The sequence below is a fragment of the Melitaea cinxia genome, chromosome 16 (genome assembly GCF_905220565.1).
Source record: "Melitaea cinxia chromosome 16, ilMelCinx1.1, whole genome shotgun sequence".
NCBI lineage: Eukaryota > Metazoa > Arthropoda > Insecta > Lepidoptera > Nymphalidae > Melitaea > Melitaea cinxia.
In genome coordinates this window covers 12295122-12314488 of record NC_059409.1, presented here as the reverse complement: position 1 = coordinate 12314488, position 19367 = coordinate 12295122, and the positions used below count along the sequence as shown (strand labels likewise).

The 19367-nt window shown below is 38.1% G+C and overlaps 1 protein-coding gene across 1 annotated transcript in view; it reads right to left on the bottom strand.

Annotated features, from left to right (window-relative positions):
- Nucleotides 1–19367, bottom strand: part of LOC123661038 (parapinopsin-like) — a 46292-nt gene that overhangs the window by 7014 nt on the left and 19911 nt on the right. The window contains exons 2-3 of the mRNA XM_045596050.1: nt 2858–3017; nt 159–354 (exon numbers count right to left, since the gene is read on the bottom strand). Of these exons, the coding sequence (XP_045452006.1) occupies nt 159–354; nt 2858–3017 (356 nt within the window). The remainder of the gene's footprint in view (nt 1–158; nt 355–2857; nt 3018–19367) is intronic.

Sequence of the window (19367 nt, the reverse complement as noted above, 5' to 3'; positions counted from 1 at the left end):
GCCAGCACAATAGCTGGTACTGATAATGCAGCCAACAAGTTATCAAACATGGTGCCAAAAAAAATAATCTCTATAATTAGTGCTTCGATAAATTTTGCGTAAAGGAATCAATACGTTATAATAGCTTGTCTATATAAATTATATCGCACAATTTATACCTTATATTCGCCGCTTCATTCACGTAGTTGCCCCAACCCATTAGTGGAGGCGTGGTGAGCGCTAAAGAGTACATCCAGATGAAGATCACGGATAAAGTCGCACCTTTGCAAGTCAGGTGCCTCGAACTGAGCGGTCTCGTCACCATTAAATATCTCTCGAATGATATGACCGTGAGGGTTGTTATTGATGTTATACCTGTAAAAATAATAAGCTATAAGAAGAAAGTAATAAGATAATTCTAAAAATTTCATTGAAATTCTTATTTTTTTTTTTTTTTAATAATTATAATTGTTCTAAATAAAAATATCTGCTCTGTTCAAGTGGAGCGTGTGAGTGCCTAAACATCGGTCGCGTGTTCGAAGTCCAATCGGGATGGATTTTCTTATTTGTACAAATATTAGTTTTCGTTCTGGGTTCTGGTGACTGTCTACTGTGCTTCGTAAAGCACGTTAAGCTGCCTATACTATTTATTATCATAGACACCTTGACCATAATCTTTAGGTACTCATAGAAGGTAATATATTTGAAAACCTACAGTGGTTCATAGTGCTGGATTTACCTCTGTCCGGACCTCCGCCTACATGGTAAACAAAAGACCGTCAAGATCAGAGATCAGATCAGATCCCAAAAATCTGATTCAATCTGTGATGGATTCCTCCAACAAAAATTAATAATTACATTTATACATATTGACAAAAACCACACATGGAAGAACGAGTGTTGACGTATTAGAAAACTACGACGAAAAAAGAAGAAACTTACGACGCAGCCTTGTTAGATGATTAATAATAACTAATAAATATTATTTTTGCGTACACTTATCTCAGGTTATCTGTTTTTAAAGTTGAGTAAATTATTGCTTGTATTGTAGGCACCAGCCAACTGATAGCTACATGTATATTTTTTTTCGATAAATCCAGACTCAGAAAGCAGGGTCACTGCAAACTGCGCCTAATATCATGATTTTTTATTAAATACTTTGTCTTAGTTAGAATTATTATTGTTAAATTGTCTGTTAAGTGCGTTATGTAAATAAGAACAGCAATAACTCTTTTAGTTAATTCTCTTTTAAAAAGATTTGTTATGCTCAAAGATATTTTACAAATTTAAGAATTTGATTGTTACGTCAATTTTGTTGTGATTTGTAATATGTCAAATAATAACGAACAACGCATAAAAGACATATTCAACAATGTAATCATAAACCGTTGAAGCTCTTACCTTACGTCTGTCAAAGTTACTACGAATACAAAAGAAACCTTTTTTAATTGTTTTGCATTTTAATTACCTTTTAAATTATATTTTACAGATTTATATATACTATTAATCAAAAGTTAAATGTATCGATTGTGTCAATATTAATCTTCTTACCTATATTTAAAAAATGTAAAATGAAAAAAATATTAAAATTTAATAAAATTTGAGGAATCGTATCAAAAATCAGTATCATATGTGTACCAGTAACATTCTGATCCTAAATATCAACGATGGTCAAACTTTTAGGGACATTGAGTTTATAATAACTATAAAGTATTTAATGTACTTAGATGGTAAACGCTTAGGGCACTTAAATCAACTTACATAATAAACTGATCATAAGAAATTATCAAAATTTATTTTAGTTAATTTATTAAACGTATCAATCTACTGAAACTATATATATACGATAATGTAATAGATTAGAACATAAAAAACAAATACGCTTTACATTAATCCGGTAATATGCTTTGTACATGCCATTCGAGGTTATATTCCTTTTACTTTATTTAGTGGACGAATAAATTAATCTTTAACTTTGATCCTATTGTTTCTTTTTAAGTTATATATGAATCTTCTTTAACCCTGCAGATATGTAGACCATTCAAAGTTTTCTGTACATTCCAAATTTTTAATTATTTGGGTTTACGATTTACGCTTACAGTGACGGAATAAACTAATCGTTTCGAACAAAAAGGATAAATTATATCTGAGACTCATTATTGAATCACAACAAAATATTAATTTTGAATTCAATTTTTGGATCAAAATTGTTTTTTTTTTTTTTTAAGAACAACTTTAACAGAAGTTGATAAAAGACAATCCATCTTAACGCTGGCAAGTAGGTGCTTGTAAAGATGGATTAGTTATTTCTCTCTTCAATGAGTTTTCCAGGCATAAAATATAAAGTGACATAAATGATATGACATACTTCAGTACAACAGCTGGCTACATGATACATTTATTGATAAGACTAAGTCCTCTGGCAAAAATAGAAAAAGTAACCTAAGTTCTTTTAGTAAGTTTTCAAAAGGATTTCTGCGTAGTTCAGAGCAGCCTATAGCATTAAATTATTGCAGTAAACAGAATAAATGAAAATCCGATAGCGCAATGTCGGACGAGTATGTTGGATGAGGCAGGCACGGAAGAACAAGAAATATTACTATATATATATCTCCCGTGACCATGGTTGCGGCAAAGTATCCGAAACATCGGGCTTCTAAAAACTTAATGAACCGCGATAAAATCAAAAAAAGTTGTCCCATTAGAACATTTCTTGAATACACACAAACAATTAATAAATATATTTTTAATTAAATTTTAGATCTTTCATTTTTTAGTAGCAACATACATACACGTTTTTAAATGTTTTTCCATCAGATCTGTTATTTTGATCGTTACTTTTTTGTGTATACAATGGACTAGCGTATTTTAAACTCACCCAGTAAAGCCATGAAAAAGCCGTAAAGCACGCACATAGTGGGACCGAAGATCCACCGATGGAACAGTGCAGAGATTAGCGTAAGTGGATTCCCAAGCACAGACACTGAGAAATCCGAACACACTAAGTTGAAAAGTATTATGTTCAGCGGTGTCCATAACTGAAAAGAAAAAAAATATTTGAAAAACCTTTTACCAATCCAACATTCTATTCTATACTTAAAGTAATAAATTCGAGGACATTTTCTTTCGTCTCAAATTTCTAGTGCGTAAAAAAATTATTTGCTTTTATTTGGATGAAATATGGATACATCGTTTTCAGCGCAATACAATGTAATCTCAAGATGCCTTAAATAAGTTCTTGCAATCGAAATCTCTTTGATGACTATTTTAAATACTTTCTAGTTACATTTAAATTGACTTTATCTTTTCTGATTTGTGATTGTAATTTGTTAGAATTGAAATCTATGAAATTTGAGACAGCGAAAGCTATTATAATGAATTATGTCATATATTTTCCGTTGTATTAATTTAATTACATGATTATTAGTTTGTCAGTGACAATGTCGGATATCGTCTACATTTATACTGATATTTTAGAAATCGGAAAAAGTTGCCCAGTAGCATCATTTAGTAATTTTTTTAATCATAGTTACAGTCATCTGTTAGAATATTGTGATGCGACCAGAAATAATATAATATCTATGCATGAAATAGGATTGACGTAACTTCTATTTCACATTTTGTTTATACAACTAGTTCAGCAAACGTACGGCTCACCTGATTCTAAACAATTATAGTAGCTTTTAAACGTGCAACCGGAAGCATTGCCAGCTGATTTCCGACCCTACTTCCAATCCAAAGAAAGAGCGGGAATTGAAACCGCAAACCGTCGATATTTTAGGTGACTATTAACTAGGACCACTACACCAGAGCTGTTTGTCCGATCGAGATTCTTTTATTATATCAACACAAGACACGCAAGTCCTACTCGTCGCCACTGATAAATATTATGTACTTATAAACCTCAAAAAAAAGGAGCCAAAGAAAACACTCACTTCACTCACTTCAGCCTATCGCAGTCCACTGCTGGACATAGGCCTCCCCAAGTTCGCGCCACAGAAAACACTTGTTGCTAATTAACTTTTAATGCGGAACTGAGCTACCCTCATTAAACATAATAATTTAATACAATCATATTTCGTAATACCTGTACTAGTTGGTACTTACATGTATATAACACTTGAACTTGAGGACTTCTATCGAATATTTCCATAACTCATTATCAGATCATAAACATATATCGACACATTAAATACACTTAATACTACTTATACTTCTTAAATTTCAAATTGTAAATATGTGTAATGTTTTAAAATTTCTAAATAAATTTGAAGTAATACTTTAAATAAAAAATAAAAAAATACTCAATCAAATTTCGTTAGTGTGCGTGAACTTTAAACGTCAATAAGCGCTTTGTGCGCTTACTGTTCTGTTAGTAAAACGAAGCGTTTTAACTTACAAATCGAACAGTTTAGTTAAATTACACAGCCGGGAAAAATCTTTATAAAGGGTAAAAAGGAGAATTTAAACTTTTTTATTTTTCTAATACGTAGACCAAGCTAAAATGTAGATCTGCTGCAAAATGTAGACTCTACATCGAATAAAATCGAAAACCCTAATTAGGTTTTATAAATATTATTGCTACCCGTCGTTATAATTTCATATACAATAAAATATAATAAAATTTAATAATACAAAAGATCCGCTGAGATCCGGATCCACTAAAACTTCACTGAATACCAGATTTAAGGCTTAAGCTACGAGTATTATAAGCTTCTTTTGTTACGGAAGTAAATATTGCGGCTTACTTGGGGAAAAAAGCACGAATCACAGCTAAGACAAAAAATGATTTTGATATTAATAACGTGTAAGGGTAATCATATAGGTCACATAGTTAGGTAAAGCTCATTTCCTATATCGGCGTAGAGGATAAATTATAATACGGGAGACCTACACGATCGTTGATGCTATTAACAGACCAAGATAATGTAGCAATAAATAAAAAAGAGTAAAAACTCAAAGAAAATATTCGAATAAATTTATGAAGCGCTACTTTTATTGAGTTCAAGCTCGTAAAAAAATATTAGTAATATTAATGTAAAATGATATAAGATATATTGTCAACACGCGAAGACGGGGATATATTTGAAGTAGCGTACGGCAATAAGCAGCTGTTCTTTACGAGTGTGACAACTTTAGTAAAAAACTGTTCTATAAATATTTACACTATATTGTATTTGTCCTTGGTAAATTATAAAATATATATTTTTTTTCCTTACTCCTTACTAAACTTACTTAGTTTTTTAACCGCTTTCCAAAAAAGAAAGGAATTCGATTGTATTTTTTATGTACGTTACACCGGGTGGATCGATTTTATTGTCATGTGTTGCCATAAATTTAATTGAGATCTGATAAGTACTTTTCGAGTTATATGTAATAACGTGTATTTACTTGACTAATTTTTCGTCGACGTTATATGACTTGTTCATATAATCGAAGTCGTTTTCTTTCGTTTGCGAGCAAATACAGTTATTTATATCATTAAGGGCATCTGTCATTTTTCACATAATTTTGCATTCAACGGAAAAACTTTACACAGAAAAATATAATAATTTTTATCGAATTTCCCTCTGGTGTGTAATTTGAACAATTTCTTCTTAGTAAGACGTGGATAAAATAAACGTATTAAATAAAATAAATATATTATATGATTTTCAGAAAGCTTCCTCCAGATTGAACTGAATTAGCATAAATCATTAATAACAAGTTTTAATCCCACTTTAGTTCATGTAGTCCAAAACATCAGAATTCATTTTGGTTGGGATTAATAAAAATATCAAACATCTGTTAAACAGCTTTAATTGATAGGTCAAATTACTTGACATTTATACTTGCTGTACTATTCTTAAGAATACCATTTATAGAACCATAACAGAAAATTAGGGAATCGAACTAGTAAATATTTTTTAACAAGCAAGCTAAAAATTTGTTTAGTTTAAGTTAAAGGATTTAATGTGAGGTATATTCAGGAATCAAATTTAAAAGTTGTACATAACATGGATGTGAGGAGTGTTACCTATACCTTAATGGTGCGTATAAAAAGAAGTAACAAAATATTTAAGTATCCTTAAAAATATACAACCCCTGAGTCCTGAGTCAAAATCAATAGTCCTTGGAAATATATTCTCAAATTAGTTTTTTAACTCCTGAAGGCTAACCTAACCTTCAAACAGATGGATCAATTTCCATTCATAACCATTTTAATTGAAAACTGTTCATAATTTACATATTATAATAAAGTACTGAACGATTTGTTACGTGTAGTCGTCCATCTGGGGAAGTACCTCGACCTTATAGAAGATCACAGCTAAATAATGTGTGTGAGCAAGGTGACCAGAGCTTCTGGGGGTGTTGAGGGTAGCTATCGATATCGATATCACTTACCATCGGGCGAGCCGTTACCTTTTTGACTTTACTTCACATAGTTTTATAAAAAAAAAAATCAAAGCAATGCCCATTTATTACTTATAAAAAAAGCTGGATACTTCAATCCGCATATCGTTTACTTTTTTTTTTTTTTAATTCAAATTGGTTTTTACGAGATTAAGAATTGTGTCAAAAACATTGTATAAATAAAATAATGTTATGGTTATTTATGTATTTTTTTATAAAATTTTAAAGCTTTGAATTAAATCACATTTTTAATAAAAAAAGTAACACTAATTATGAATAAGCTAAGCTAAAGTACTCGCAATGAAGTAGATAATTAAATTGTTCATGAACAGCTCTGGAAAGTTCTAAGTTACAAAGTTAGTTAAGCTTTGTTATTAAGTACGAGGCATTACATACGCTGTTGCAAAGATTTAACTTTTAATACTATATTTTATTGCTACTTACTTTACTTTCTTACATATATGTAATTATTATTGCGCTATGAGAAACGTTACATTTGCTTAGCATTATCTTAAAATGCCTTAATAAACAAATTTTCTACTTCTTCTTTCTTTCTAAACTAAAAAAAAATTAAGCAATTTTTTTTTAGTTACGCACTTTTAGTCTTTCCTTCATAGTGTTACGTGTTAGGGTTCGAAGGATTTGGAGAGAAAGACCTGCTGACTCTTTTCAAGACTTTATTCACTAACACTAGGTCCAACACAAAGCACTAGGTTCAAACACTAAGCACTAACAATGTCCTAAGTCGTAGCCAATGTCGTAGGTTTCGCTGGTACCACTCTTGATCACTAGTTTTCACTCTTGAAGTCGCCTCGAAGATCGCTCAAACTGAACTGTACTCGCTCGCCTCCCTGCGGCTATTTATATCGGCCGAGACGAGGACCAGATTATTCTGGAAAGTTCGCGCATGTACCCGGTTTTCGAGACCATACTTCTATATAGTTCCACGGTAGTTCCTCTAATGCCATCTAGTATTGAGTAGAGAGTTTCATGCTATCGCTGTCTTTGTGTGGTTTCAATGGTTGCCGCTAGATGGCGCTAGTTTCTTTGTGTGTTCGTAACACTACTCCCTTCTTAAAGATGCTCGTCCCGAGCATCGTTGTTACTGCCATGGTAACGCGCCAGACGGTCTATGTGTACCACTTTGAATGTCCCTCTTGGTTGCTTTTGAATCCTGTAAGTCACATCATTCAGTCGGGTGACCACTTTGTATGGACCGTCCCACTTGGTCTGCAACTTTGGAGATTTCCCTTTCCGGCGGGTTGGGTTATGCAGCCATACCAGTGACCCTTCCTTGAAGCCGCTCATGTTCGATTTCCGGTCGTATCTGGTTTTCATGTTCTCACTTGACTGTAACCCATTTTCCCGAACCACAGCGTGTATATAGCGCATTTTTTCCCTTAAATCGCTGACATAGTCTTGTACGGTATTTGGTCCCTCCGGTGACCCTCCAGTCAATAGGTCTACCGGTATTCGTAGTTCTCTACCGTAATTGACATACGCCGGGGTAGCTTTTATGCTCTCGTGCTCGGCGGTTCGCTACGACAGAAGGAAGAGTGGTATATACTTGTCCCAATCCTTTTGTTTTTCGTCTACCAATTTCGCCAAATGCCTCTCAAGGGTCTGGTTAAATCTCTCAACCATTCCATCAGACTGTGGATGGTACGCGGTGGTCCTCGTCTTATGCATGCCCAAAATTCTGCACACTTCCTGGAATACTTGCGATTCGAAGTTCCTGCCCTGATCAGAATGGATTTCTAGAGGCACGCCAAAGCGACATATCACTTCTTCGACTAACTTAGAAGCGACTGTTGTAGCTTCTTGGTTTGGTATGGCGAACACTTCGGGCCATTTGGTGAAGTAGTCCATGACGACCATAAAATACTTGTTTCCCGATTCCGTTACAGGAAATGGCCCCGCTACGTCAACTGCAATTCGTTCCCACGGTGCATCGACGTTATACAACCGCAGATTCCCACGGCTCCTGGTCTGTGGTCCTTTTACAGCAGCGCAAGTAGTACATTTGCGGCACCAATCCTGTACATCATTTCAACAATGCAACCAGTAAAATCGTTCTCGCACTTTTGTTAACGTCCTCTTGACACCTAGATGACCTCCTGATACCCCATCATGTATTTCACGGAGAAAATCTGGTACTCTCGTTCTTGGGACAATTATCTGAAGGTGGAACTCTCTGCCGTTAGTCTTCTCCCATTTCCGGTAGAGTATTCCATTTTGAAGTATCAGACTGTCCCATTGAGCCCAGTACGCCTTAGTGACAGCGCCAGTGGGTGCAACCTCACTCCAGATTGGTTTTACGTCACCCCGTTTCTTCCATGTGATGATGTGCCGAAGGTCGTCATCTCTTTCTTGAGCTTCCCTCATAGCATCACTCTCCCAGATACCCAAAGGACTTGTTCTTGTTAGCTTTAATGTTACTTCATTAGATTCTTGCTTAACACAATGTTTGCAGTCTTCCGAACACGGCCTTCGTGAGATTGCATCGGCATTCCCATGCATCTTTCCGCTGCGGTGTTCCACCTTGAAGTCGTACTCCTGAAGCTGCTCAATCCATCGAGCTACTTGACCTTCTGGGTTCTTGAATTGCAGTAGCCACTTCAAGGCTGCGTGATCAGTTCGCAGTAAAAACTGTCTGCCGATGAGATATTTGTTGAAATGTTGTAGCGTCTTTACAACAGCCAAAAGTTCTCTTCTTGTCACACAGTAGTTTCTTTCTGGCTTGGATAAAGATTTGCTGAAATATGCAATAACAACTTCTCTTTCACCCTGTTTTTGAGATAACACCCCTCCAATGGCCGTGTTGCTTGCATCCGTGTCGACTATAAACCGACCTTCGGTTTGTGGATATCCCAGGATTGGTATTTCACACAGATGTTTTTTCAGTTTCTGAAAAGAATCTTCACAAGTCCCATCCCAACTAAATTGTCGTTTATCTTCTGTCAGCCGATGTAATGGCCTGGCTATCTCTGAGAATCCCTTAACAAAACGCCTGGAGTATGAGCATAGTCCGAGGAATGCCCGCACTTCGGTTTTGTCCTTAGGGGTAGGCCATTTTTGGACTGCTTCCAGTTTCTCCGGGTCTGTCTGGACCAAAATAACTGACCTTATTCCTGAATAAACGACACTTTTTCGGGTTCAACTTTAATTTGGCCCCCTCTATTTTAGCGAAAACTTGCTCCAAGTTTTGCAAATGGTCCTCGAAGTCACGGCCGACAATGATGACGTCGTCTAAGTAGACTAAGCAAGCCTCCCCAACTAAGCCTGCCAGTACACACTCCATGAGTCGCTCGAATGTAGCAGGTGCGTTGCACAATCAAAAGGACATGACTTTAAATTGCCATAAACCTTTACCGGTCGAGAAAGCTGTCTTCTCCTTGTCTTTTGGATGAATTTCCACCTGCCAGTATCCAGATTTCAGATCTAGGGTTGAGAACCATTTCATGCCACTCAAGGTATCCAAAGTGTCATCGATTCGAGGTAACGGATAACTGTCCTTCTTAGAGACATCATTGAGACGCCTATAGTCCACACAAAATCTCGTGCTACCATCTTTCTTTTTCACTAATACAACAGGTGATCACCACGGACTTGCAGACGGTTCAATAATTTTCTCATGTTCTCCAAAAGGCCTTCAACTTCTTTTTCCTTTGCAATTGGTATCCGTCTTGCTCGTTGACGAATTGGTCTCTCACTTCCTGTATCTATCCTGTGCTGGACCACTGATGTTCTCCCAAGGTCCCCTTCGTGACTGGAGAAGATATGCGCGTAGCGCTGTAAAAACTTCTTGGCTTTCATGCTCTGCGAATAAGAGAGATTACTCTTGCAGTCATCGAGTAGCTCAGTCACTCATCCGTAGTTGTTGCTCTTTGCCAAGTCTGCGCCTGTCATCGAACTACACTTTTTCATCCAGACAACTTCTTTTCACTTTCCAATGACATCACCTTTGTTCAAGCAGATCTCGCGATCATCAAGATTCATAACCTTGACCACAGCGTTACTGCTTCCACTAACAAGGGTTCTCACCGTCATCAGTTTTTGCGCCGATGTCTTGGTAGGTCTGTCTTCGATCAACACGCATCTGTTTAACTTTTTCTTTCCAGTTGTCGGTAGTTTCACCAACACCCGAGCTTCCGCTCTTCCAGGTATAATGACTTTCTTTACACATGCAACTTTCCCGCAAGCACCACCAAGAATGAAGATTCCTTCTTCACCACACTTGAAATCTCCGTCAGTGACATTAATTCTGCAGTTGTGTTTCTTCATAAAATCCAAACCCAAGATGCAATCATCCATAATCTCAGCCACGATAACGTTATGAGAGTATGAGGACCCCCCTACATACATCGTAACTGACATTTCTCCCAGGACGGGTATTGGCTGACCGAAGGCCGTAAGAAGCCGACAGTTAATTCTCCTCTTGTGTCCCTTTGCGGCTTTTACCAGCTATGGGTTCACTATTGTTCTAGAGGCTCCTGTGTCAAGAGTCATTTTGCAATCCGTCCCGTTAATATTCCCCTGAATCGCAAGACTATTCCCGCTGCATGCCTGGGAGATAACAGTTATTGGAGCTTCCTCCGCGTCAGCCAGTACTCGCCCCTTAGTCCTGGCTTTTATTCATTTCCCTGCTCCCGGGCAGGGGACGAAGTCCCTTGTTTCTTCAGCTCCTCTATTTGTTCCTCGATCCTTTTCATCCTTGCTATCTGGGTCTCCTTCTGCGGGCAGTTGAGCTGAAGATGGCCCCTTTCGCCGCACTTGTAGCACATGACTCCATAGCTTTTCTTCGTAGGAGCCTTGACCTCCTTAACTTCCTCAGAGACCTCGCGGATCTTATAGGTCTGCCGTATGACATGGCGAACAGCCTCTACCTCCAAAGCATGCGCCAGTGCTTCCTTTAACGATGTATGGTGGCGAAGCCTCACTGCAGCTCTGACCTCCAGGTCTTTGATTCCGTCGACAAATGCTTGAACAATATTCGTGTCTACCATCTTGGTGTCTGCTCCTGGGTGTGCCTTCCTGACGAGTTTCTCAATTTCCAACGCCCATTGTTGTAGTCCTTCTCCTGAGCGTTGGACTCTGTCACGCAGTTGGGCACGGAATACGTGCTCCAGGTGTCGCTCCCCGTATCGGGATTCAAGTACCTCCATCAAGTCTTGGAACCCGTTTCCTGTATGTGGCAGTGCTTCCAGAACCGATAAAGCTTGCCCTCTGAGCGCAACAGTGAGAGTGGTCAGGCATTGCTCTTCCATCCATCCTTTGGCAGTAGTGACCGTCTGGAATTGTTGACGATAAGCGTTCCACGGAGTAGTACCGTCGTATGGAGGCACTTTCACTCTTGGTCCTTGCGCCACTCCGGTACTTCCACTAGACATCGCCGCTCCCGTGGTTTCAAGGCGCACTACTTTCTTCTGTAATTCAGTGAGGCCGGTTTTCACATTTTCAACATCCAATCCTAACCCGGTAACTCGTTCTTCCACTACGTCGACATCTTTTCGAAGCTTAGTCACCGCGTCACTAACATCTTTTACAGCCCAAAGCGTTTTTTCTTGGAGCTCTTTTTGTTGCTCTTGTAATTCTTGCAATTTTAAACTTGTTTGCTCTTGTAATTCTTGCAAAGCACCACGAATTTCAGCCTTTTGTTGCTCTTGTGATTTTTGCAAAGCACCACAAATTTCAGCCTTTTGTTGCTCTTGTGATTCTTGTAATTTGAAACTTGTTTGCTCTTGTAGTTCCTGCAAAGCACCACGAATTTCAGCCTTTTGTTGCTCTTGTGATTCTTGCAATTTGAAACTTGTTCGCTCTTGTGATTCTTGCAAAGCACGAATTTCAGCCCTTTGCAGCTCCATTAATTTAATTAAACTTCCTAATTGAAGAGCCACTTGAGAGTCTGTAGAAGCTACTGTGTCGCTGGTGGGCGTGGTAAGGTGGGCGGGTCCGGTGGGCGGGGCTTGAGACAAAATGGGCGAGGCCTGAGCCTGAGTAGGCGGGGCCTGACCCCGAGTGGGCGGAGCCTGACTCTGAGTGGGCGGGCCTGAACCCGAGTGGGCGGGGTCTGAGCCCGAGTGGGCGGGGTCTGAGCCCGAGTGGGCGGGGCTTGGAGGGCGTGGTCAGTGGGCGGGGCATGATAGGCGGGTCAGTGGGCGGAGCTTGGTCCAAGGGGGGTGGAGCTTGGTCCCCAGTAGGTGTGGCCTCTGCAGCTCGTTGTGCCCTTGTCCTGACGCCCTTGAAGTCCTTGAAGTCTTCTCTCGGAGTCAATGGCATCTCCAAATCTCACTTCCGACACCAGTTGTTACGTGTTAGGGTTCGAAGGATTCGGAGAGAAAGACCTGCTGACTCTTTTAAGACTTTATTCACTAGCACTAGGTCCAACACAAAGCACTAGGTTCAAACACTAAGCACTAACAATGTCCTAAGTCGTAGCCAATGTCGTAGGTTTCGCTGGTACCACTCTTGATCACTAGTTTTCACTCTTGAAGTCGCCTCGAAGATCGCTCAAACTGAACTGTACTCGCTCGCCTCCCTGCGGCTATTTATATCGGCCGAGACGAGGCCCAGATTATTCTGGAAAGTTCGCGCATGTACCCGGTTTTCGAGACCATACTTCTATATAGTTCCTCAGTAGTTCCTCTAACGCCATCTAGTATTGAGTAGAGAGTTTCATGCTATCGCTGTCTTTGTGTGGTTTCAATGGTTGCCGCTAGATGGCGCTCGTTTCTTTGTGTGTTCGTAACGATAGGATAAAAAAAAAGTTAAAAAAGTTAAGTTTTATTTTGTAATTAAACTTTATAACATTAAACATTATACCAAGCGTTTAACATTTATTAGCTGCATTATATTTAGGATTGTCCGGTCCAGCATAGGTTGATTGATGTGCGTAGTAATAGGGAAAAAGTGACTTCTTGTTCTTTTATTTATTTGACATTGCATTGTATATTTGAATTAATTTTTGAGTATATCAATAATGTTATTTTTTGTTTTGTTTAATTAATTACTTAATTTAATAGGTTGACTTTGCTTACTATTGGCATTACTAAATTATTGACAGGAGTTTTATTTAATCGGTTATGAATATTGTATATATATATATATATATATATATATATATATATATATATATGTGTGTGTTTGTGTGTGTGTGTGTGTGTGTGTGTGTATGTGTGTGCGTGTGTGTGTGTATTTTGATATAAATAGCCTGTTTTATTATTTTACTATGTTTATTTTTTCTCTGTTTTTTCATTAATTATTTTTGTATACTGCTGTTTGGTTTATGGACTTTGTTTGAAATAAAATTATTATTATCGTTATCATATTTAATTTTTAATCCAATTCCATGTTCTCTTTTGTATGAGTGGTCGAAACTCACTCCACTAATCATTAGCGCCACTGAGTGTCAGCGTATGTTGCTACACACTTTTTAACCAACTCCCAAAAAAGGAGGAGGTCCTCAATTCGATTGTATTTTTTTATGTATGTATGTTACCTCCGAACTTTTGACTGCGAAAAGATGATGCGTATCGTGTGGTTCCATTTAAATTTAATTGATATCTAAAAAGTGCTTTTCGAGTTACTATTAGTAGTTACTGTTAGTATTTACCGCATAACTTTTCACTCAGGACTGATACTGATTTTGTTGATTCTTGTTTTAATCGAAAGCTAATGCTTGTTAAGTGGTCCCATTCAAATTTGATACACATCTAATGACTACTTTTTGAATAATCTTGACAACGCGGATTTACTTGACTATTTTGCGTCACATTGTATTATTTGTCGATGCAATCGAAGTTTTTTTTTCGTTTGCGAGAAAACACAATTATTTTTTCATTCGTCGTGCTTTATAACGCTTTTTAAGGCGTAAGCTCCCAAAAATATGGAGTTACGATGTTTGTCTGGTCAGTTAATACGTATTCATATTTGAATTAATCATGATAATATCACGTCAAACGATTTTCCACTCGCAGCCAATCAATCACACAAAAGACTACACCGAAGTAATTTTACGTGAAATAAATAATTCTGTAATAAGTATCATAAGTCTAATTTAAGTAAAAAAAGTACTAAAATACCACATTTCTTTGTTAATTGAATATCCAACAAAAAAAATTAATTCAAACCAGTACTTCCTGAGATTAGCGCGATCAAACAAATAAACAAACAAACTTTTCAGCATTATAATGTAGTACAGATATTGAGTAACTTAATAGGTTTGGCCCTGAGTTTTCTTAGAACGCCTTATAGTAAATGAAATTTATTTCGCTATTATGCTTTGTTAGCTCTAGTGTAGTTGTAGCCATAGTAACTCATCAAGAGACTCACGACCGAAAAAGTTCTCGAATTAGAAAATTCTGAAATTATAATAACTAAACAAAAATCGAAGGAAACTCTAAAACGGTTTTGTTAAACAAACAAAGATTTTGATTACAGATTTAAATCACTTTAAAAAGAAATATTCAGATTTCGACTGAATATTTTTATGTCTATTTTAACGAGTATAACTTCTTTACGCAAGCTTGACTTGGGTAGTAAGCTGGTGAATGCTTGACGAAAGCGTTACCAAAAGTGCGATCGGACGAGGCGAATGGAGCAAGAGAGATAGGTGCGAGCACACACTTTATGTCTCTCTTTATCTCATTGTCAGTTAGGTTTCATATATCTAAGACACAATGCAGGCCTCAAGTAAAGCACACTCGTTTTTTTTGTTCATAGAGCCTTTGTACAGAAAACACGTTTTTTTTTTTTTTTTTTTTTTTTTTTTTTTTTTTTTTATACTAGACCCCCACACATAGGTGTGAGACTGTCCTACTCTACTCATTCATTCCAGTTCTCGCTAGTATTCCTCTCGCACTTTCATTCAGCATACTAGTTCTTTCTGTCATTCTTTCCTCATTCACACACTGGGTGGGTTCCCATCTAATCTTATCTATCCTACTATTTCTATATTACTTAAAATTATAAACTCTTGGGGAAATGAGTGGGGTTTGGGTACAACACTTTTATTTACATTTTATTTACTTTTCTTACTACTATTTTATCTTGTTACAATGGTTATATTTACAAATTCTCTTACATGTTATTATTACTTCTAATGAAAATTTAAAACTAATTTTACATTGGAAGCTATTCTAATTCTTATACTATTCCTACTTACATCCTATTTGCTTATGTTATACTACAATATACAATTATATTAAGAAAACATAATTTTACTGAATCTTGTTTCTAGTATTTACAACTTTTACTACTTTTTTACAATATTGTAGGAACAGTTCTCTGTTTTGGTTATTTTTAATGATTTCGCACAAGTTCCTTTTTATCATCTGTACACCAATTTCATTCTCTAATCTTAGCCTCTCGTAGGCAAATGCAGGACACTCCAGGAGGACGTGGAGGACGGACTCGGAGCACCCAGGGTCGCAGACGCACGACGGACTCTCCTTACACTTGAAGCGGTACAAGTATTCGGAGAATCCGCCATGCCCCGTCAACGCCTGGGTGACAAACCAGTCCACCCCTATTTTGCTCGTGATTCTGTATGCGGCTATCGCGTCAGGGAAGAACACCCTGGTGACACCAGCCGTTTCGCCGGCACGGTACCGCTGGTTCCATTCATCAAGCGATTGCATGCGAATGCTCCGCCTGATGAATGAAACCGGGCAGCTGTCATAGTCAAAGGCGCGTTTAGACTTCAGCGCAGCCTCCTTGGCCAGATGGTCGGCACGCTCATTGCCCTCCAGCCCTGCGTGGGCTTTGATCCAGAACAAACTAACACGTTTGTCCTGGAGCAGAGCCCTTCGCAGGTGTCCCCGCGCTTCAACGGCTAGGGGATGGGGGGCTACCGGGTTCTCCAGCGTGAGCAGTGCCGACAAGGAGTCGGAGTAAATCCCGACTGATCCAGCCAAGGTGTCTGCGGCCATCCGTGCCGCCCGACATATCGCCAAGAGTTCCGCCTGGTAGACCGTACAATAGGACGGCAAAGCAAGCTTGAGGGTTTTGGTTTCGGCGGCGCCAGCCCATACGGACAGCGCCGCGCCCACTTTGCCCTCAATCTTGCTGCCGTCCGTGAAGATATTAAACGCGTGCTTGCTGTTAGCGGTAAACTGTTCTTGGTCCGCCAGGCGCTTGAACTCGAGGTCGATATGAGAGGCGGGGTGCGGAGACCGCAGAGCCGAGGACATCCGCTCCACCTCTCGATCCCCTATCACCCGCTGGGGGACCCCCCGTCTCGCCTCGTACAAATTCGCGGCTTCGTGGACACGGAGGTCGAGGGGAAGTATCCCAGCGAGCAACAATGCAGAGTTCAGAGAGGTGGTTCGGTATGCCCTGCAAAGCTTCTGCGCGAAGCCCCGCTGGACCACGTTCAGCTGCTTGCGTATACCGAGCTTGTCCACGGCCGGCGCCCAGACGGCAGCCGCATACAAAATCACGGGCTCCACCACCGCCCTGTAAATAGTGCGGATTACTTCAGGATGGAGACCCCAGCTGGCCTTAGCCGCACGGGCCAGCTGGTGGTAAAAGGCGAGCGCGCGCCTGCAGACGTTCGCGACGTGGGCGTTGAAGGTGAGTTTGTTGTCTATGACGACCCTCAGCAGCTTGATCTCGCTCGCCAGGACAATGTCGACCCCGCCCATGTGAAGACGCGGGGTGTCATACTTCAGTTTGCGCGTCACAACCATAGCGTTTGTCTTGTGAGGCGCAAACCGAAGTTTATTAGATGCTCCCCACGCCCTCACACGTTCGAGGACGGCATTGGCCCGACGTTCGATCTCGAGGGCCGTTTCACCCTCGAACACCAACACCACATCGTCGGCGAACGCCTGCGCGTACTCGCCTTCGGCCTCCAACTCCTGAAGTAGTGGATCCAGGAGCAGGTTCCACAAAATCGGCCCAAAAAGGAAAAAGTTCCAAGGTGGTTGTGGAACCTTGTTATCACCAACATATTATACATTAAAACCTTCTCCGAAACACGGCGCGTCTTATGGTATAAGTATTATTCCGATCTATTCAGTAGGTCAGTATAACCGACAAAAAACCGGCTTTCCATTTATTTGTATAGATAGTACGTGTTCTTTGATAACTCGTAATATTTTAACCACGATTAATATATACATAATTTAAACATGAAAAAAAGGTTTGGAAGAATATAAAAGAAAATGTCTAGACAACAAAAGAGACAAGAAATCCCTCACTTAATAGTCTGCCTCAGGGCACCCTGAATGTTTAATATTGTAAACCAAATAAGTTTTTTATTTGACTAATTCGCCATTTAAGGTTAACGCAGGTTAATTTTAACAAGTTTTCTTTTGTAAGGGTTTGAGAGTATAAAAAAATAGATAGGACTTTCCATTTTTATTTAACTGAGGTTACACAACAGGAAATATCCTGCTCAAATCTGGAGCAGCCCGACTAGGGAAGTACTTCGAACTCACAGAAGACAATGGCTTCGCAAATATATAAAAAGAACTGATAGTTTCGGAATTTAAAAGCTAAAAATCGTGTTAAAACCCATGTTTTAATATTTTATAAATGAAGCCACAAGTAGTTGAAACAAATTAGAAAATTGCAGTCACAAACACAAAAATACACATATAAATCAAAATTGTATAAAAAGGTTAAAAAATCATTAAATTATAAAAATAATGTGCCACTGTTACAAACAAATAAAAGTACATAAATGGCAAGCGTAGTAGAATGGTGTTTTTTAAATCCCAGAAACAATTGGTTTAGTCTAAGAATTGTTTAGTTTTCAGATTTAAATTATGGAAATTTCAGAAAGTTTAAGACGACGACATTGATAAATTACAGAGGAATTATTGATTACATTCTATGTAGTACTACTAGTGTAAAAATAAAAACAACAAACATCGTTATCAATATTATCGTTATCAATATAATATGTCAACAAATATCGTTAAAATTTAAGAAAAATCCTAAATTCGTTACACATTCTTTTAACAACTGTTCTATTACATGAAACTACAATTGAATCGGTCGAGAGGGTTTAAAGGAAATTGAGCATGACATGAGAATAGACAAACACATTACTGTGATCACAAAAGGGTTTCCCTTTTCAGTAAATATATTCGAAAGCATTCGAAACGCCCTAAAATGGTGTACTGAATTCATTTAAAATAATTTATTTTATATTGGTTATATCTTACGATCCCTTGGCTTTACCCGTAAAACAGATCTCTTAATATAATTAATAAAAAAACGTAATCAAAGTTTTCCACTATCTTCTTTTGGCATTGTGCAGGCCGTTGGCGCAGTTTGTCGTGACCCTGCTTTCTGCTCCGGGGGTCGTGGGTTCGATTCCCACACAGAGTCTAAGGTGTAATATATATATTACAGTAAGTTGCTTACTTTAGAAACAGATGACGTGTGTGTATGTTGTATACATTTTTTATTTTTGTTCAAAAATACAAAAAACACATACTTAACACTTATACATAAGTCTGCCTCAAAAACTCACAAGAGCTTATCCGGATAAGCCACTGCGTCGCATACCATATTATCATATAATATCTATACCGTACCGTACTATATTATAGCAACTAAATCTAAACTAAGGTAATTACCAATATTTAGTGACTATTAAACGCTTAAAGATTTCAATAAATGTTCTTTTAGTGATCTTCTCCATTTGCGTTTGTCCAGGTGTAACTTTTGTAGGTTTTCGAAAGTTCATTAACAAATGCAGGTATAATGGTTTTTAAAATTCTAGCTCCGTATTAATTTCTAGCATTCGATATAAAAAAATTTTTAAGTTTTGAATATTTCTTAGGGTATTGGGTCTACATTTTTCGATTAATAAAGAAGAATCGTTAATTTCATGTAGGATATTGAATTTCACCAACGTAAAACGTTTCACCAACGTTTTTTGGGTCCTACTCTCTTCTTAATTTACATTAATGAGCTCTGCTCACTGGAATTGCCACAGGCTAGGATTTTTACTTTCGCAGATGATACTGCTATAATTTTTC